Source organism: Coregonus clupeaformis, unplaced genomic scaffold (assembly GCF_020615455.1).
Source record: "Coregonus clupeaformis isolate EN_2021a unplaced genomic scaffold, ASM2061545v1 scaf0044, whole genome shotgun sequence".
Lineage (NCBI taxonomy): Eukaryota > Metazoa > Chordata > Actinopteri > Salmoniformes > Salmonidae > Coregonus > Coregonus clupeaformis.
In genome coordinates this window covers 198,916-220,637 of record NW_025533499.1, presented here as the reverse complement: position 1 = coordinate 220,637, position 21,722 = coordinate 198,916, and the positions used below count along the sequence as shown (strand labels likewise).

The window sequence follows — 21,722 nt, the reverse complement described above, 5'->3', positions numbered from 1 at the left end:
GCTGCCAATAGTTAACCCTGAAGGGATGGAGAGGTTGGCTCCATATAGTGCACTATAGCGAATAGAGAATAGGCTGCCAATAGTTAACCCTGAAGGGATGGAGAGGTTGGCTCCATATAGTGCACTATAGCGAATAGACAATAGGCTGCCAATAGTTAACCCTGAAGGGATGGAGAGGTTGGCTTCATATAGTGCACTATAGCGAATAGAGAATAGGCTGCCAATAGTTAACCCTGAAGGGATGGAGAGGTTGGTTTCATAAACCTTTTTTTCTAATAGAAAGCTTAATTCCAGTCCTACTATGATTAGCTTGTTTTAGTGAGGAGCAGATCTGCTGGATAACTCTCAGGGTTAAATTAAACATACACATAGGACGAACATTAAACAACATTAAATATACCAACGCATAGCAACGAGTAACTAGTGCTGAGCGATTAACCGAAATTTCAATAACTTGAATTCCATTTAGTTCAGTTTTTTTTTTGTGAGCCCAACTTGCCATTTCTCTAGAGAGAAATCATGAGAGAGAGATGACGAACCAACACAGAGAGAGAGGGGGACAGAGACAGCTGGTGAGGTGGCTCTACTCCATCAAACCAACACAGAGAGAGAGAGACAGAGACAGCTGGTGAGGTGGCTCTACTCCATCAAACCAACACAGAGAGAGAGAGAGACAGAGACAGCTGGTGAGGTGGCTCTACTCCATCAAACCAACACAGAGAGAGAGAGGGACAGAGACAGCTGGTGAGGTGGCTCTACTCCATCAAACCAACAGAGAGAGAGAGAGGGGGACAGAGACAGCTGGTGAGGTGGCTCTACTCCATCAAACCAACACAGAGAGAGAGAGGGACAGAGACAGCTGGTGAGGTGGCTCTACTCCATCAAACCAACACAGAGAGAGAGAGAGACAGAGACAGCTGGTGAGGTGGCTCTACTCCATCAAACCAACACAGAGAGAGGGGGACAGAGACAGCTGGTGAGGTGGCTCTACTCCATCAAACCAACACAGAGAGAGGGACAGAGACAGCTGATGAGGTGGCTCTACTCCATCAAACCAACACAGAGAGAGAGAGAGACAGAGACAGCTGGTGAGGTGGCTCTACTCCATCAAACCAACACAGAGAGAGAGACAGAGACAGCTGGTGAGGTGGCTCTACTCCATCAAACCAACACAGAGAGAGGGACAGAGACAGCTGGTGAGGTGGCTCTACTCCATCAAACCAACACAGAGAGAGAGGGGACAGAGACAGCTGGTGAGGTGGCTCTACTCCATCAAACCAACACAGAGAGAGAGAGACAGAGACAGCTGGTGAGGTGGCTCTACTCCATCAAACCAACACAGAGAGAGGGACAGAGACAGCTGGTGAGGTGGCTCTACTCCATCAAACCAACACAGAGAGAGAGGGGGACAGAGACAGCTGGTGAGGTGGCTCTACTCCATCAAACCAACACAGAGAGAGAGAGAGACAGAGACAGCTGGTGAGGTGGCTCTACTCCATCAAACCAACACAGAGAGAGAGACAGAGACAGCTGGTGAGGTGGCTCTACTCCATCAAACCAACACAGAGAGAGAGAGACAGAGACAGCTGGTGAGGTGGCTCTACTCCATCAAACCAACACAGAGAGAGAGACAGAGACAGCTGGTGAGGTGGCTCTACTCCATCAAACCAACACAGAGAGAGGGACAGAGACAGCTGGTGAGGTGGCTCTACTCCATCAAACCAACACAGAGAGAGAGGGACAGAGACAGCTGGTGAGGTGGCTCTACTCCATCAAACCAACACAGAGAGAGAGACAGAGACAGCTGGTGAGGTGGCTCTACTCCATCAAACCAACACAGAGAGAGAGAGAGAGACAGAGACAGCTGGTGAGGTGGCTCTACTCCATCAAACCAACACAGAGAGAGAGGGGGACAGAGACAGCTGGTGAGGTGGCTCTACTCCATCAAACCAACACAGAGAGAGAGGGGGACAGAGACAGCTGGTGAGGTGGCTCTACTCCATCAAACCAACACAGAGAGAGAGAGAGACAGAGACAGCTGGTGAGGTGGCTCTACTCCATCAAACCAACACAGAGAGAGAGACAGAGACAGCTGGTGAGGTGGCTCTACTCCATCAAACCAACACAGAGAGAGAGAGGGACAGAGACAGCTGGTGAGGTGGCTCTACTCCATCAAACCAACACAGAGAGAGAGGGGGACAGAGACAGCTGGTGAGGTGGCTCTACTCCATCAAACCAACACAGAGAGAGAGAGACAGAGACAGCTGGTGAGGTGGCTCTACTCCATCAAACCAACACAGAGAGAGAGAGGGACAGCTGGTGAGGTGGCTCTACTCCATCAAACCAACACAGAGAGAGAGACAGAGACAGCTGGTGAGGTGGCTCTACTCCATCAAACCAACACAGAGAGAGGGACAGAGACAGCTGGTGAGGTGGCTCTACTCCATCAAACCAACACAGAGAGAGAGGGGGACAGAGACAGCTGGTGAGGTGGCTCTACTCCATCAAACCAACACAGAGAGAGAGGGGGACAGAGACAGCTGGTGAGGTGGCTCTACTCCATCAAACCAACACAGAGAGAGAGAGAGGGACAGAGACAGCTGGTGAGGTGGCTCTACTCCATCAAACCAACACAGAGAGAGAGGGGGACAGAGACAGCTGGTGAGGTGGCTCTACACCATCAAACCAACACAGAGAGAGGTACAGAGACAGCTGGTGAGGTGGCTCTACTCCATCAAACCAACACAGAGAGAGAGACAGAGACAGCTGGTGAGCTGGCTCTACTCCATCAAACCAACACAGAGAGAGAGAGGGACAGAGACAGCTGGTGAGGTGGCTCTACTCCATCAAACCAACACAGAGAGAGGGACAGAGACAGCTGGTGAGGTGGCTCTACTCCATCAAACCAACACAGAGAGAGAGACAGAGACAGCTGGTGAGGTGGCTCTACTCCATCAAACCAACACAGAGAGAGAGAGACAGAGACAGCTGGTGAGGTGGCTCTACTCCATCAAACCAACACAGAGAGAGGGACAGAGACAGCTGGTGAGCTGGCTCTACTCCATCAAACCAACACAGAGAGAGGGGGACAGAGACAGCTGGTGAGGTGGCTCTACTCCATCAAACCAACACAGAGAGAGAGACAGAGACAGCTGGTGAGGTGGCTCTACTCCATCAAACCAACACAGAGAGAGAGAGAGACAGAGACAGCTGGTGAGGTGGCTCTACTCCATCAAACCAACACAGAGAGAGGGACAGAGACAGCTGGTGAGGTGGCTCTACTCCATCAAACCAACACAGAGAGAGAGAGAGACAGAGACAGCTGGTGAGGTGGCTCTACTCCATCAAACCAACACAGAGAGAGGGACAGAGACAGCTGGTGAGGTGGCTCTACTCCATCAAACCAACACAGAGAGAGAGAGGGACAGAGACATCTGGTGAGGTGGCTCTACTCCATCAAACCAACACAGAGAGAGAGGGGGACAGAGACAGCTGGTGAGGTGTCTCTACTCCATCAAACCAACACAGAGAGAGAGAGGGACAGAGACAGCTGGTGAGGTGGCTCTACTCCATCAAACCAACACAGAGAGAGAGGGGGACAGAGACAGCTGGTGAGGTGGCTCTACTCCATCAAACCAACACAGAGAGAGAGACAGAGACAGCTGGTGAGGTGGCTCTACTCCATCAAACCAACACAGAGAGAGAGAGACAGAGACAGCTGGTGAGGTGGCTCTACTCCATCAAACCAACACAGAGAGAGAGAGGGACAGAGACAGTTGGTGAGGTGGCTCTACTCCATCAAACCAACACAGAGAGAGACAGAGACAGCTGGTGAGCTGGCTCTACTCCATCAAACCAACACAGAGAGAGAGGGGGACAGAGACAGCTGGTGAGGTGGCTCTACTCCATCAAACCAACACAGAGAGAGACAGAGACAGCTGGTGAGGTGGCTCTACTCCATCAAACCAGCACAGAGAGAGAGACAGAGACAGCTGGTGAGGTGGCTCTATTCCATCAAACCAACACAGAGAGAGACAGAGACAGCTGGTGAGGTGACTCTACTCCATCAAACCAACACAGAGAGAGGGACAGAGACAGCTGGTGAGGTGGCTCTACTCCATCAAACCAACACAGAGAGAGACAGAGACAGCTGGTGAGGTGGCTCTACTCCATCAAACCAACACAGAGAGAGAGACAGAGACAGCTGGTGAGGTGGCTCTACTCCATCAAACCAACACAGAGAGAGAGAGAGACAGAGACAGCTGGTGAGGTGGCTCTACTCCATCAAACCAACACAGAGAAAGAGACAGAGACAGCTGGTGGGGTGGCTCTACTCCATCAAACCAACACAGAGAGAGAGAGGGACAGCTGGTGAGGTGGCTCTACTCCATCAAACCAACACAGAGAGAGAGAGGGACAGAGACAGCTGGTGAGGTGGCTCTACTCCATCAAACCAACACAGAGAGAGAGGGGGACAGAGACAGCTGGTGAGGTGGCTCTACTCCATCAAACCAACACAGAGAGAGAGACAGAGACAGCCTGTGAGGTGGCTCTACTCCATCAAACCAACACAGAGAGAGAGACAGAGACAGCTGGTGAGGTGGCTCTACTCCATCAAACCAACACAGAGAGAGAGAGGGACAGAGACAGCTGGTGAGGTGGCTCTACTCCATCAAACCAACACAGAGAGAGAGACAGAGACAGCTGGTGAGTTGGCTCTACTCCATCAAACCAACACAGAGAGAGAGAGACAGAGACAGCTGGTGAGGTGGCTCTACTCCATCAAACCAACACAGAGAGAGGGGGACAGAGACAGCTGGTGAGGTGGCTCTACTCCATCAAACCAACACAGAGAGAGGGGGCAGAGACAGCTGGTGAGGTGGCTCTACTCCATCAAACCAACACAGAGAGAGAGAGAGACAGCTGGTGAGGTGGCTCTACTCCATCAAACCAACACAGAGAGAGAGGGGGACAGAGACAGCTGGTGAGGTGGCTCTACTCCATCAAACCAACACAGAGAGAGAGACAGAGACAGCTGGTGAGGTGGCTCTACTCCATCAAACCAACACAGAGAGAGGGACAGAGACAGCTGGTGAGGTGGCTCTACTCCATCAAACCAACACAGAGAGAGAGGGGGACAGAGACAGCTGGTGAGGTGGCTCTACTCCATCAAACCAACACAGAGAGAGAGAGAGAGACAGAGACAGCTGGTGAGGTGGCTCTACTCCATCAAACCAACACAGAGAGAGAGACAGAGACAGCTGGTGAGGTGGCTCTACTCCATCAAACCAACACAGAGAGAGAGAGACAGAGACAGCTGGTGAGGTGGCTCTACTCCATCAAACCAACACAGAGAGAGAGACAGAGACAGCTGGTGAGGTGGCTCTACTCCATCAAACCAACACAGAGAGAGAGACAGAGACAGCTGGTGAGGTGGCTCTACTCCATCAAACCAACACAGAGAGAGAGAGGGACAGAGACAGCTGGTGAGGTGGCTCTACTCCATCAAACCAACACAGAGAGAGAGACAGAGACAGCTGGTGAGGTGGCTCTACTCCATCAAACCAACACAGAGAGAGAGAGACAGAGACAGCTGGTGAGGTGGCTCTACTCCATCAAACCAACACAGAGAGAGGGGGACAGAGACAGCTGGTGAGGTGGCTCTACTCCATCAAACCAACACAGAGAGAGGGGGGCAGAGACAGCTGGTGAGGTGGCTCTACTCCATCAAACCAACACAGAGAGAGAGAGAGAGACAGCTGGTGAGGTGGCTCTACTCCATCAAACCAACACAGAGAGAGAGGGGGACAGAGACAGCTGGTGAGGTGGCTCTACTCCATCAAACCAACACAGAGAGAGAGACAGAGACAGCTGGTGAGGTGGCTCTACTCCATCAAACCAACACAGAGAGAGGGACAGAGACAGCTGGTGAGGTGGCTCTACTCCATCAAACCAACACAGAGAGAGAGACAGAGACAGCTGGTGAGGTGGCTCTACTCCATCAAACCAACACAGAGAGAGAGAGAGGGACAGAGACAGCTGGTGAGGTGGCTCTACTCCATCAAACCAACACAGAGAGAGAGACAGAGACAGCTGGTGAGGTGGCTCTACTCCATCAAACCAACACAAAGAAAGAGACAGAGACAGCTGGTGAGGTGGCTCTACTCCATCAAACCAACACAGAGAGAGAGGGGGACAGAGACAGCTGGTGAGCTGGCTCTACTCCATCAAACCAACACAGAGAGAGAGAGGGACAGAGACAGCTGGTGAGGTGGCTCTACTCCATCAAACCAACACAGAGAGAGAGACAGAGACAGCTGGTGAGGTGGCTCTACTCCATCAAACCAACACAGAGAGAGAGAGAGACAGAGACAGCTGGTGAGCTGGCTCTACTCCATCAAACCAACACAGAGAGAGGGACAGAGACAGCTGGTGAGGTGGCTCTACTCCATCAAACCAACACAGAGAGAGAGAGACAGAGACAGCTGGTGAGGTGGCTCTACTCCATCAAACCAACACAGAGAGAGAGGGGGACAGAGACAGCTGGTGAGGTGGCTCTACTCCATCAAACCAACACAGAGAGAGAGGGGGACAGAGACAGCTGGTGAGGTGGCTCTACTCCATCAAACCAACACAGAGAGAGGGACAGAGACAGCTGGTGAGGTGGCTCTACTCCATCAAACCAACACAGAGAGAGAGAGACAGAGACAGCTGGTGAGGTGGCTCTACTCCATCAAACCAACACAGAGACAGAGACAGAGACAGAGACAGCTGGTGAGGTGGCTCGATTCCATCGATAGTTGTAGAAGTTGGTAATAAGCAGCATTGAAAGTATGCCTTATGTACTTTGAAGAACTAGTCAAATGATTTAAGATAAAAAGGATTACTCTATAATGGGGAAAACAGACATAAGGTTAGATGGTTTTCTGGCTGGCTGCTACCGTCTGAGCAGAGATGAGATGATGACGTCAAGGAAAGGAAAGTAATCAAATAAAAACTAAGTCACATGAATGAAATATACACTGCTCAAAAAAATAAAGGGAACACTTAAACAACACAATGTAACTCCAAGTCAATCACACTTCTGTGAAATCAAACTGTCCACTTAGGAAGCAACACTGATTGACAATAAATGTCACATGCTGTTGTGCAAATAGAATAGACAACAGGTGGAAATTATAGGCAATTAGCAAGACACCCCCAATAAAGAAGTGGTTCTGCAGGTAGTGACCACAGACCACTTCTCAGTTCCTATGCTTCCTGGCTGATGTTTTGGTCACTTTTGAATGCTGGCGGTGCTTTCACTCTAGTGGTAGCATGAGACTGAGTCTACAACCCACACAAGTGGCTCAGGTAGTGCAGCTCATCCAGGATGGCACATCAATGCGAGCTGTGGCAAGAAGGTTTGCTGTGTCTGTCAGCGTAGTGTCCAGAGCATGGAGGCGCTACCAGGTGACAGGCCAGGTGACATTTGAAACCCCACCTCTTTAAGGAATACCTGGGATAGGATAAAGTAATCCTTCTACCCCCCCAAAAAAATAAATAAATAAATAAATAAATAAATAAAACAATTGGAAAGTGGTTATCCAACTGGCTATAAGGTGAATGCACCAATTTGTAAGTCGCTCTGGATAAGAGCGTCTGCTAAATGACGTAAATGTAAATGTAAATCAGGAGACGTGGAGGAGGCCGTAGGAGGGCAACAACCCAGCAGCAGGACTGCTACCTCCGCCTTTGTGCAAGGAGGAGCAGGAGGAGCACTGCCAGATCCCTGCAAAATGACCTCCAGCAGGCCACAAATGTGCATGTGTCTGCTCAAACGGTCAGAAACAGACTCCATGAGGGTGGTATGAGGACCCGACGTCCACAGGTGGGGGATGTGCTTACAGCCCAACACCGTGCAGGACATTTGGCATTTGCCAGAGAACATCAAGATTGGCAAATTCGCCACTGGCGCCCTGTGCTCTTCACAGATGAAAGCAGGTTCACACTGAGAACATGTGACAGAAGTGACAGAGTCTGGAGACGCCGTGGAGAACGTTCTGCTGCCTGCAACATCCTCCAGCATGACCGGTTTGGCGGTGGGTCAGTCATGGTGTGGGGTGGCATTTCTTTGGGGGGCCGCACAGCCCTCCATGTGCTCGCCAGAGGTAGCCTGACTGCCATTAGGTACTGAGATGAGATCCTCAGACCCCTTGTGAGACCATATGCTGGTGCGGTTGGCCCTGGGTTCCTTCCTGCAAGAGAAAGGCATTGATGCTATGGTCTGGCCCGCCCGTTCCCCAGACCTGAATCCAATTGAGCACATCTGGGACATCATGTCTCGCTCCATCCACCAACGCCACGTTGCACCACAGACTGTCCAGGAGTTGGCGGATGCTTTAGTCCAGGTCTGGGAGGAGATCCCTCAGGAGACCATCCGCCACCTCATCAGGAGCATGCCCAGGCGTTGTAGGGAGGTCATACAGGCACGTGGAGGCCACACACACTACTGAGCCTCATTTTGACTTGTTTTAAGGACATTACATCAAAGTTGGATCAGCCTGTAGTGTGGTTTTCCACTTTAATTTTGAGGGTGACTCCAAAACCAGACCTCCATGGGTTGATAAATTTGATTTCCATTGATAATTTGTGTGTGATTTTGTTGTCAGCACATTCAACTATGTAAAGAAAAAAGTATTTAATAAGATTATTTCATTCATTCAGATCTAGGATGTGTTGTTTAAGTGTTCCCTTCATTTTTTTGAGCAGTGTATTATTAAACTAATGTGATTAAATGATGGTTAATGAGTGATAAGCAGTATTGTGCAGTCACCATTATGGAACTTTTATTAATCATGGCTCTTATTCATCCTTTTTTTCTGTTACAGCATTCAACCCATTGTCAGTGTCAGGGAGAAGGCAGCAGATGGCTGAGGGTTACAGCATTCAACCCATTGTCAGTGTCAGGGAGAAGGCAGCAGATGGCTGAGGCTTACAGCATTCAACCCATTGTCAGTGTCAGGAGAAGGCAGCAGATGGCTGAGGGTTACAGCATTCAACCCATTGTCAGTGTCAGGGAGAAGGCAGCAGATGGCTGAGGCTTACAGCATTCAACCCATTGTCAGTGTCAGGGAGAATGCAGCAGATGGCTGAGGGTTACAGCATTCAACCCATTGTCAGTGTAGGGGAGAAGGCAGCAGATGGCTGAGGGTTACAGCATTCAACCCATTGTCAGTGTCAGGAGAAGGCAGCAGATGGCTGAGGGTTACAGCATTCAACCCATTGTCAGTGTCAGGGAGAAGGCAGCAGATGGCTGAGGCTTACAGCATTCAACCCATTGTCAGTGTAAGGGAGAAGGCAGCAGATGGCTGAGGGAAGCTCGAAAATCAGTGGATACGTGTTCTCTGGACTGATGAATCACGCTTTATCATCTGGCAGTCCGATGGACGAATCTGGGTTTGGCGATGCCAGGAGAACGCAACCTGCCCGAATGCATAGCGCCAACTGTAAAATTTGGTGGAGGAGGAATATTGGTCTGGGGCTTTTTTTCATGGTTCGGGCTAGGCCCCTTAGTTCCAGTGAAGGGAAATCTTAACGCTACAGAATACAATGACATTCTAGACGATTATGTGCTTCCAACTTTATGGCAACAGTTTGGGGAAGGCCCTTTCCTGTTTCAGCATGACAATGCCCCCGTGCTCAAAGCGAGGTCCTTACAGAAATGGTTTGTTGAGATCGGTGTGGTAGAACTTGACTGGCCTCCACAAAGCCCTGACCTCAACCCCATCAAACACCTTTGGGATGAATTGGAACGCCGACTGCGAGCCAGGCCTAATCGCCCAACATCAGTGCCCGACCTCACTAATGCTCTTGTGGCTGAATGGAAGCAAGTCCCCGCAGCAATGTTCCAACATCTAGTGGAAAGCCTTCCCAGAAGAGTGGAGGCTGTTATAGCAGCAAAGGGGGGACCAACTCCATATTAATGCAAATAATTTTGGAATGAGATGTTCGACGAGCAGGTGTCCACATACTTTCGGTCACGTAGAGTGTATGTATGTATATATATATATACAGTGCCTTTGGAAAGTATTCAGATCCCTTGACTTTTTCCACTTTGTTACGTTACAGCCTTATTATCAAATGGATTAAATTGTTTTTTTCCCTCATCAATCTTCACATAATACCCCATGATGACAAAGCAAAAACAGGTTAAGAACTTTTTGTTAATAAAATAAATACGGAAAATCACATTTACATAAGTATTCAGACCCTTTACTCAGTATTTTGTTGAAGCACCATTGGCAGTGATTACAGCATCGAGTGTTCTTGGGTATGATGCTACAAGCTTGGCACACCTGTATTTGGGGAGTTTCTCCCATTCTTCACTGCAGATCTTCTCAAGCTCTGTCAGGTTGGATGGGGAGTGTCGCTGTACAGATATTTTCAGGTCTCTCCAGAGATGTTTGATCAGGTTCAAGTCCGGGCTCTGGCTGGGCCACTCAAGGACATTCAGAGACTTGTCCCGAAGCCACTCCTGCGTTGTCTTGGCTGTGTGCTTAGGGTCGTTGTCCTGTTGGAAGATGAACCTTCGCCCCAGTCTGAGGTCCTGAGCGCTCTGGAGCAGGTTTTCATCAATGATCTCTCTGTACTTTGCTCCGTTCATCTTTCCCTCGATCCTGACTAGTCTCCCAGTCCCTGCTGCTGAAAAACATCCCCACAGCATGATGCTGCCACCACCATGCTTCACCGTAGGGATGGTGCCAGGTTTCCTCCAGACGTGAAGCTTGGCATTCATGCCAAAGAGTTCAGTCTTGGTTTCATCAGACCAGAGAATTTTGTTTCTTCAATTGAATTTACCACAGCTGGACTCCAATCAAGTTGTAGAAACATCTCAAGGATGATCAATGGAAAGAGGATGCACCTGAGCTCAATTTCGAGTCTCATAGCAAAGGGTCTGAATACTTATGTAAATAAGGTATTTTAGTTTTTTATTCTTAATACATTTGCAAAAAAAAACGTTTTTTACCAAATCTCTTTTTCAGCATATTTACATATGTAGTTACATATTCGTGGGCTCTACCCAACTAAGCCAGGCAATAGCTGTAGAGAAAAAAGCCTCTTAACTGTTCTGTTCTCCTCAGGGCAGAGAGCTCATTGGATACACATCACAGAACCATCCAATGAGAAGCTCTTATGAGACCTAAATTAAGGCTTTGGATAAATGGAATGGATGAACAAGAAGAGGACAGGCCATGAAAGAGGTGAGAGAGAAGAGAGGAACAGAGAAGTTATGGAGTCTCCCCTCTCCTCTCCTCTACTCCACCCTCCTCCCTAACTCCCTTCCCTCCTCTCCTCTCTGAGACAGTAAAACATATAGCATAATTAAATACGTGCAGCATCAAAATTGGCAAGAAAAGAACACAATTCTTTAACCAGGGGCGGGGCCTTCGCCAGGGTTGCAATCTGAGCCCTGCACTCTTCAGTATTTACATCAACGAATTGGCCACTATTCTAGAAAAATCCCCAGACCCTGGTGTTTGTCTCCACAATTCAGAGGTTAAATGCCTGCTCTTGGCAGATGACCTGTGCCTGCTGTCACCCACAGCACATGGCCTACAGCAGAGCCTGGACCTGCTAGAGCAGTACTGTCAGACCTGGGCCCTGGCAGTAAACCCCAAAAAAGACTCAAATATTGATTTTCCAGAGAAGATCCAGATCTCAGGGAATTAGACCAAAGTTCTCAATTGGTACAACATATATAGAGTACTGCACACACTACAATTACTTAGGTTTAAAAATAAGCTCAACTGGACACCTTTATGATGCAGTGAATGAACTGAGTGAGAAAGCATGCAGGGCATTCTACGCCATTAAAAAACAAATTCAAATTGAAATACCTATTAAAAGTTGGCTAAAACTAATTGAATGTGTCATTGAACCAATTGCACTTTATGGCAGCGAGGTGTGGGGTCCACTTGCAAAGCAACATTTCACCAAATGGGACAAACACCCCATTGAAACCCTGCATGCAGAGTTCTGTAAGATTCTCCTACATGTCCAGAGGAAAACTACAAACAATGCATCCAGGGCAGAATTAGGCCAATATCCACTAATAATAAAAACTCAAAAAATACCAATTAAGTTTTGGAAACATCTAAAATACAGTGACCCCCTCTCATATCATTACCAAGCCCTGCAATGCCAAGAGCTGAGCAAAGAAAAGAGTCCCCTCATCCAGCTGGTCCTGGGGCTGAGTTCACAAACCTGTTCTACTAACACACTGAAGCCTCAGGACCAGAACATCCAATCAATCAGAATAAACCACATTACAACACAGTCAAAACAAAACTGCATTACTTATTGGGAAACACAAGCACAAAGTAAAATGCAGTGCTATCTGGCCCTAAATCGACAGTACACCGTGGCTAACTATTTGACCATGGTGACTGATCAAAACCTTAGAAAAACCTTGACAAAGTACAGGCTCAGTGAGCACAGCCTTGCCATTGAGAAGGGTAGACAGGAAAACCTGGCTCCCTGTAGAGGAAAGGCTGTGCAACCACTGCACCACAGCAGAACCTGAGACAGAGCTGCATTTCCTGACAAAATGTCAAAAATATACAACAATTAGAGAGTGTCATTTACCCAAATTTGAAACCGTTTTTAAGGTTTCAAAGACCTCTCTGATGAGAATAGGCTACCCGTCCTGTTGGGGGAGGACTCAGAGAGCTGTGGGTTGGCAGGATAGGCTACCCGTCCTGTTGGGGGAGGACTCAGAGAGCTGTGGGTTGGCAGAGCACTACATTGCTGCCTGCCATAAGATGAGGGACAGTGTCTGACAGACCAACCAACCTGCACATGTCCTCTATATTGTTATTGTTCAATGGTTATTTTGACCCTTGGTTACTGTTGTTACTGTTGTCCCGTTGACAATATTGATTATTATTATTATTAATTATGTTCATATTGTAAATCTCCAAATTAAGCTTTGGCAATATGTACATTGTTACGTCATGCCAATAAAGCACATTTAATTGAATTGAAAGAGAGAGAGAGCTGAGACTGAGATGGAGAGCAGAGACACAGCCAGAGAGTGAACCGAGGCAGACAGTGAGAGAGAGAACTGAGGCAGAGAGAGAGAGAGAAACTGAGGCAGAGAGCTGACTCGACAGAGCGCTCTATATTGACTGTTCTGCTAACAGGTTAGGAAGGACAACAACAACAACAACAACATCATCACCTCTCTCTCTCTCTCTCTCTCTCTCTGTCTCTCTCTCTCTCTCTCTCTCTCTCTCTCCTAGCGAAACAGCACTGGAAAACACACAGACGGAGTATTGTTCTTACCATTCATAGCTGCAGGTGGGGAGCACTAACGGCTAGAGGGAGCTCCTCTGTTCACAGACATCTGAAGAGAAGAGCGAGAAGAGAGATGACGGAGAGGAGAAGGGAGAGGAAGGAGATAATGGTTAGCTAGCTACATTTTCTGATATTACACGTTTCTAATTTAGTTAGAAAGTCGTTTTCATTTAAAGTTAAAGTGTACTGTTAGCCAGTTAGCTTGGGTGCTTGACTGCTGTTGTTGTTTATTTATTTATTTTATTTAACCTTTATTTAACCAGGTAAGAAGCCAGTTGAGAACAAGTTCTCATTTACAACTGTGACCTGGCCAAGATAAAGCAAAGCAGTGCGATAAAAACAACAACACAGAGTTACACATGGGGTAAAACAAAACATAAAGTCAAAAATACAACAGAAAATATATATACAGTGTGTGCAAATGTAGCAAGTTATGGAGGTAAGGCAATTAATAGACCATAGTGCAAAATAATTACAATTAGTATTAACACTGGAATGATAGATGTGCAAGAGATGATGTGCAAATAGAGATACTGGGGTGCAAATGAGCAGTTGGGTGGGCTAATTACAGATGGGCTGTGTACAGGTGCAGTGATCGGTAAGGTGCTCTGACAACTGATGCTTAAAGTTAGTGAGGGAGATAAGAGTCTCCAGCTTCAGAGATTTTTGCGGTTCGTTCCAGTCATTGGCAGCAGAGAACTTGAAGGAATGGCGGCCAAAGGAGGTGTTGGCTTTGGGGATGACCAGTAAGATATACCTGCTGGAGCGCATACTACGGGTGGGTGTTGCTATGGTGACCAATGAGCTAAGATAAGGCTGAGATTTGCCTAGCAGTGATTTATAGATGGCCTGGAGCCAGTGGGTTTGGCGACAAATATGTAGTGAGGACCAGCCAACAAGAGCGTACAGGTCACAGTGGTGGGTAGTATATGGGGCTTTGGTGACAAAACGGATGGCACTGTGATAGACTACATCCAATTTGCTGAGTAGAGTGTTGGAGGCTATTTTGTAAATGACATCGCCAAAGTCAAGGATCGGTAGGATAGTCAGTTTTACGAGGGCATTTTTGGCAGCATGAGTGAAGGAGGCTTTGTTGCGAAATTGGAAGCAGATTCTAGATTTAACTTTGGATTGGAGATGCTTAATGTGAGTCTGGAAGGAGAGTTTACAGTCTAACCAGACACCTAGATATTTGCAGTTGTCCACATACTCTAGGTCAGACCCGTCGAGAGTAGTGATTCTAGTCGGGTGGGCGGGTGCCAGCAGCGTTCGATTGAAGAGCATGCATTTAGTTTTACTAGTGTTTAAGAGCAGTTGGAGGCTACGGAAGGAGTGTTGTATGGCATTGAAGCTCGTTTGGAGGTTTGTTAACACAGTGTCCAATGAAGGGTCAGATGTATACAAAATGGTGTCGTCTGCGTAGAGGTGGATCTGAGAGTCACCAGCAGCAAGAGCGACATCATTGATATACACAGAGAAAAGAGTCGGCCCAAGAATTGAACCCTGTGGCACCCCCATAGAGACTGCCAGAGGTCCAGAAAACAGGCCCTCCGATTTGACACATTGAACTCTATCTGAGAAGTAGTTGGTGAACCAGGCGAGGCAGTCATTTGAGAAACCAAGGCTATTTAGTCTGCCAATAAGAATGCGGTCGAAAGCCTTGGCCAGGTCAATGAAAACGGCTGCACAGTACTGTCTATTATCGGTCGCGGTTATAATATTGTTTAGGACCTTGAGCGTGGCTGAAGTGCACCAATGACCCGCTCGGAAACCGGATTGCATAGCGGAGAAGGTACGGTGGGATTCGAAATGGTCGGTGATCTGTTTGTTAACTTGGCATTCAAAAACTTTCGAAAGGCAGGGTAGGATGGATATAGGTCTGTAACAGTTTGGATCTAGAGTATCACCCCCTTTGAAGAGGGGGATGACCGCGGCAGCTTTCCAATCTCTGGGGATCTCAGACGTTACGAAAGAGAGGTTGAACAGGCTAGTAATAGGGACTGCAACAATTTCGGCGGCTATTTTTAGAAAGAAAGGGTCCGGATTGTCTAGCCCAAATGATTTGTAGGGGTCCAGATTTTGCAGCTCTCAGAACATCAGCTGTCTGAATTTGTGTGAAGGAGAAGCGGGGGGGCATGGGCAAATTACAGCGGAGGGTGCAGAGCTGGTGGCCGGGGTAGTGGTAGCCAGGTGGAGAGCATGGCCAGCCGTAGCAAAATGCTTGTTGAAATTCTCTATTATTGTAGATTTATCGGTGGTGACAGTGTTTCCTAGCCTCAGTGCACCTGGGAGGAGGAGCTCGTATTCTAATTAGGTGCGGATCAGCTTCCTTATTCTCAAAGGTGAGGTTAGAAGTCTATCAACTTTCAAAGCAGAATTATTTTCCCATTGTTCCTCAACTGTAGTGTATGATATACCAATTTCTAGCTCTGAGTCTCTACTTTTATCCAATGTAAAAAACACAATTTCAAATGTTGCTACATAAGACCGAATCGAGCCGGTAGGTCACATAAGTACTATTATTATTACTACTAAAATGAACTGGATTTCCTTCTCCTCATTGCATTGGATTTACTGAAATGCTGGACCACTATACTGCTTTGGCTATATCTACAAAATGTATTTAATGGCGTTAAAGCAATCCAAATTTGAATTTGAATATGAGAGGAGAGAAGAGACGAGAGAGGAGAGAGAGGAGAGGAGAAAGAGAGAGGCGAGAGGCGAGAGGAGAGAGCATAGGTGTACAGAAGCCCATTATCAGCAACCATCAGTCCTGTGTTCCAAAGGCACGTTGTGTTTGCTAATCCAAGTTTATCATTTTAAAAGGCTAAATGATCATTAGAAAACCCTTTTGCAATTATGTTAGCACAGCTAAAAACTGTTGTGCTGATTAAAGAAGCAATAAAACTGGCCTTCTGAGACTAGTTGAGTATCTGGAGCATCAGCAATTGTGGGTTCGATCACAGGCTCAAAACGTCCAGAAACAAATAACTTTCTTCTGAAACTCGTCAGTCTATTCTTGTTCTGAGAAATGAAGGCTATTCCATGCGAGAAATTGCCAAGAAACTGAAGATCTCGTACAACGCTGTGTACTACTCCCTTCACAGAACAGCGCAAACTGGCTCTAACCAGAATAGAAAGAGGAGTGGGAGGCCCCGGTGCACAACTGAGCAAGAGGACAAATACATTAGAGTGTCTAGTTTGAGAAACAGATGCCTCACAGGTCCTCAACTGGCAGCTTCATTAAATAGTACCCGCAAAACACCAGTCTCAACGTCAACAGTGAAGAGACGACTCTGGGATGCTGACCTTCTGGGCAGAGTTGCAAAGAAAAAGCCATACCTCAGAATGCCCATCTTAATCTTTTATTTTTATTGGCCAGTCTGAGATTTGGCTTTTAAGGGAGTATGTGACCACACTCGTTCTGTTCGGCTAGGCTAGCAAAGCTAGGAAGCTAACTGACGCCTTAAGAGACAGAGCCCAGGAAGCACCACGGAGCCAGAGTAGAAAGAGGCCTCTGTGTGTGTGTGTGTGTGTGTGTGTGTGTGTGTGTGTGTGTGTGTGTGTGTGTGTGTGTGTGTGTGTGTGTGTGTGTGTGTGTGTGTGTGATCCTCCGGTGAACAGCTGAATAGGCACACACACACAAAACCTCTCTCTCACACACGCCTTCCGCCGTCTGGTCTATAGCACAGATGGGAATATGTATCCTGCACCTCTTCTCCTCTCTCCGGTCGCTTTTCTGGGTCAACTCTGGAATGGGTTCCCTACACTGCCGTTCTCTCTGGAGCCTTGAGCTGGAGCCAGATATCATCTTAGATGTCATATAGATACACTATGTTTTACTATATACTATGTTTTACTATATACTATGTTTTACTATATACTATGTTTTACTATACACTATGTTTTACTATACACTATGTTTTACTATACACTATGTTTTACTATATACTATGTTTTACTATACACTATGTTTTACTATACACTATGTTTTACTATACACTATGTTTTACTATACACTATGTTTTCACATATTAACCTGATGGTCCAGATAGACCACATGACTGAGTTACACAGGGATCTACACTTAATACTGGAGTTACACAGGGATCTACACTTAATACTGGAGTTACACAGGGATCTACACTTAATACTGGAGTTACACAGGGATCTACACTTAATACTGGAGTTACAGGGATCTACACTTAATACTGGAGTTACACAGGGATCTACACTTAATACTGGAGTTACACAGGGATCTACACTTAATACTGGAGTTACACAGGGATCTACACTTAATACTGGAGTTACACAGGGATCTACACTTAATACTGGAGTTACACAGGGATCTACACTTAATACTGGAGTTACACAGGGATCTACACTTAATACTGGAGTTACACAGGGATCTACACTTAATAGTGGAGTTACAGGGATCTACACTTAATACTGGAGTTACACAGGGATCTACACTTAATACTGGAGTTACAGGGATCTACACTTAATACTGGAGTTACACAGGGATCTACACTTAATACTGGAGTTACAGGGATCTACACTTAATACTGGAGTTACACAGGGATCTACACTTAATACTGGAGTTACACAGGGATCTACACTTAATACTGGAGTTACACAGGGATCTACACTTAATACTGGAGTTACACAGGGATCTACACTTAATACTGGAGTTACAGGGATCTACACTTAATACTGGAGTTACACAGGGATCTACACTTAATACTGGAGTTACACAGGGATCTAGACTTAATACTGGAGTTACACAGGGATCTACACTTAATACTGGAGTTACACAGGGATCTACACTTAATACTGGAGTTACACAGGGATATACACTTAATACTGGAGTTACACAGGGATCTAGACTTAATACTGGAGTTACACAGGGATCTACACTTAATACTGGAGTTACACAGGGATCTACACTTAATACTGGAGTTACACAGGGATCTACACTTAATACTGGAGTTACACAGGGATCTACACTTAATACTGGAGTTACAGGGATCTACACTTAATACTGGAGTTACAGGGATCTACACTTAATACTGGAGTTACACAGGGATCTACACTTAATACTGGAGTTACACAGGGATCTACACTTAATACTGGAGTTACACAGGGATCTACACTTAATACTGGATTTACACAGGGATCTACACTTAATACTGGAGTTACACAGGGATCTACACTTAATACTGGAGTTACACAGGGATCTACACTTAATACTGGAGTTACACAGGGATCTACACTTAATAGTGGAGTTACAGGGATCTACACTTAATACTGGAGTTACACAGGGATCTACACTTAATACTGGAGTTACAGGGATCTACACTTAATACTGGAGTTACACAGGGATCTACACTTAATACTGGAGTTACAGGGATCTACACTTAATACTGGAGTTACACAGGGATCTACACTTAATACTGGAGTTACACAGGGATCTACACTTAATACTGGAGTTACACAGGGATCTACACTTAATACTGGAGTTACACAGGGATCTACACTTAATACTGGAGTTACAGGGATCTACACTTAATACTGGAGTTACACAGGGATCTACACTTAATACTGGAGTTACAGGGATCTACACTTAATACTGGAGTTACACAGGGATCTACACTTAATACTGGAGTTACAGGGATCTACACTTAATACTGGAGTTACAGGAGTTACACAGGGATCTACACTTAATACTGGAGTTACAGGGATCTACACTTAATACTGGAGTTACACAGGGATCTACACTTAATACTGGAGTTACAGGGAAGTAGGGCTGAACTCTCTCTCTCTTCCATCAAATCCCCCCCTCGCTCTCTGTTGACAGTAGGGGCTAACCCTCAGGGGACATCGCAGTGTCCTGATGTTCTATTGTTACGGTAAATGATAAATTACGCCTGGGAAAGTCTAACTATATATCTGCAGTACAGAGGAGCGGTGGTGGCAGTGGACCATTACTGGGTCGAATTGCAGACCAGATTTTTTGCAGCCTGAGAATAATCTGCCATATGACAGAAGACTATATGTTGGAGAGGAGGCAGCAGCATATAATATAGCCTACAGAGGTTGACAGTTATTAGCCTATAATATAGGCTAATATTAGCAAAATTATAACCTGTTTTGAATTTTAGAAACACTTGACCGGGACAAACGATCCTATGTAGGCCTATATGACATAAAAACCAATGTTATTATAGAGGCAGATGTCTTGTGTTTATAAAAGTCTTTAACCCCGTTTTCTTTTAAACCCTGTCTTAAACCCTGTCTATAGTCTACCTCGATCACACATCCTGCACATCGCTTACCGTTCATTGCAAAGGAGGGTAGCGGCAGCTTCCGTGGCTGCTCGTTTCATCCTCTTCCTAGTTTAGGACAAATCCCCCCTGGCGACGTTATTCCTTAAATCCCATCTAGAACACTAATATCGTCCTGAACCTGTTGCGGTTTTGGTTTATAACTGGGAGAGAGGAAGCTTGCTGCGATGAGCAGATGATTCCCAGACTGCTACAAACCAGGATGGTATGACGTCCGTGTCTCAGTGCAGCTGGGAGGAGAGACGGAACCTGGGGGCGGGCCGACCAGGGAAGTGGGCGTGTCAGTATACATGCAAATAACATCCGTTTAGAAGGACTCAACGTTGGGTAGGTCCAGATACATGTACAGCGAACCCCGCTCTCTGACATGTAGGAATAAGCAATCCTGTCAACTCCATTCATGACATTTCTGCGACGTCTGCCTACTAAATGTGGCCCTGCATGGGTGCTGTTAGGTTTTACATTTACAATGCATAGTGAGTAAAAAATGGTCTGTCCTCGGTTACAACACTCACTGGAGTGGTGTAAAGCTCGCCTCCATTGGACTCTGGAGCAGTGGAAACGCACTCTCTGGGTTGATGAATCACGCTTCACCATCTGGCAGTCTGACGGATGAATCTGGGTTTGGCGATTCCTGGAGAACGCCACATGCCCGAATGCATAGTGCCGACTGTAAAGTTTGGTGGAGGAGGAATAATGGTCTGAGGCTGTTTTTCATGGTTCGGGCTCGGCCCCTTAGTTCCAGTGAAGGGAAATCTTAACGCTACAGCATACAATGACATTCTGTGCTTCCAACTTTGTGGCAACAGTTTGGGGAAGGCCCTTTCCTGTTTCAGCATGACAATGCCCCCGTGCACAAAGCGAGGTCCATACAGAAATGGTTTGTCGAGATCGGTGTGGAAGAACTTGACTGGCCTGCACAGAGCCCTGACCTCAACCCCATCGAACACCTTTGGGCTTAATTGGAACGCCGACTGCGAGCCAGGCCTAATCGCCCAACATCAGTGCCCGACCTCACTAATGCTCTTGTGGCTGAATGGAAGCAAGTCCCCGCAGCAATGTTCCAACATCTAGTGGAAAGCCTTCCCAGAAGAGTGGAGGCTGTTATAGCAGCAAAGGGGGGACCAACTCCATATTAATGGCCATTATTTTGGAAAGAGATGTTCAACGAGCAGGTGTCCACATAATTTTGGTCATGCAGTGTAGCTAGGTGTGACAACCACACCCTAGTGGGCATTCGACATGATAAAGACGTATTTTACTGGTTGAAATCTGGTCTGGACGTCATATAATCAGATCACAACCAGATTACGACGTCTTGTACATGACGTCTTATTTTGGTTGATATCTGGTTTTTGGTTGAAATCTGATTGAACTACTGCTCATTTATCTAAATGCTACTCAATAGGACTGAGGAAAGATGGCAGACTGAAGATCGAAGTGCAGAATGCCTAGTCAATGCTTAGTGAAAAAGCTTAGAAATTAATGTCCCTAAAACAAATCATAGTACTTTTACACAGATTTTTTTATTTAACCAGGCAAGTCAGTTAAGAACACATTCTTATTTACAATGACGGCCTACCCCTGCCAATTGTGCGCCGCCCTATGGGACTCCCAATCACGGCCGGATTGTGACACAGCCTGGAATCGAACCAGGGTCTGTAGTGATGCCTCTATCACTGAGATGCAGTGACTTAGACCACCACGCCACGTTTACGCTGATCTGCTCTCATGTTCTGGGCAACAACATCCAAACTGGATAATAACTCAAAGGCCAGATAATTTTATAGACAAACTTTTGTAATCAAAAGAAAAACATGTAGCCATATCTCAGACTGGCCAATAAAAAGAAAAGATTAAGACGGGCAGTCTGAGATATTACTTTTTCTTTGCAACTCTGCCTAGAAGGTCAGCATCCCGGAGTCGCCTCTTCACTGTTGACGTTGAGAATGGTGTTTTGCGGGTACTATTTAATGAAGCTGCCAGTTGAGGACCTGTGAGGCATCTGTTTCTCAAACTAGACACTCTAATGTATTTGTC

The 21,722-nt window shown here is 46.7% G+C and overlaps 1 protein-coding gene across 1 annotated transcript in view; it reads right to left on the bottom strand.

Moving 5' to 3' along the window:
• Positions 1–19,892, bottom strand: part of LOC121555711 (intersectin-2-like) — a 103,297-nt gene extending 83,405 nt beyond the window's left edge. Inside the window, exons 1-2 of the mRNA XM_045212714.1 lie at positions 19,674–19,892; positions 13,327–13,387 (exon numbers count right to left, since the gene is read on the bottom strand). Coding sequence (XP_045068649.1) covers positions 13,327–13,333 — 7 coding nt within the window. The 5' untranslated portion in view covers positions 13,334–13,387; positions 19,674–19,892. The remainder of the gene's footprint in view (positions 1–13,326; positions 13,388–19,673) is intronic.
• Positions 19,893–21,722: the final 1,830 nt, after the last annotated feature.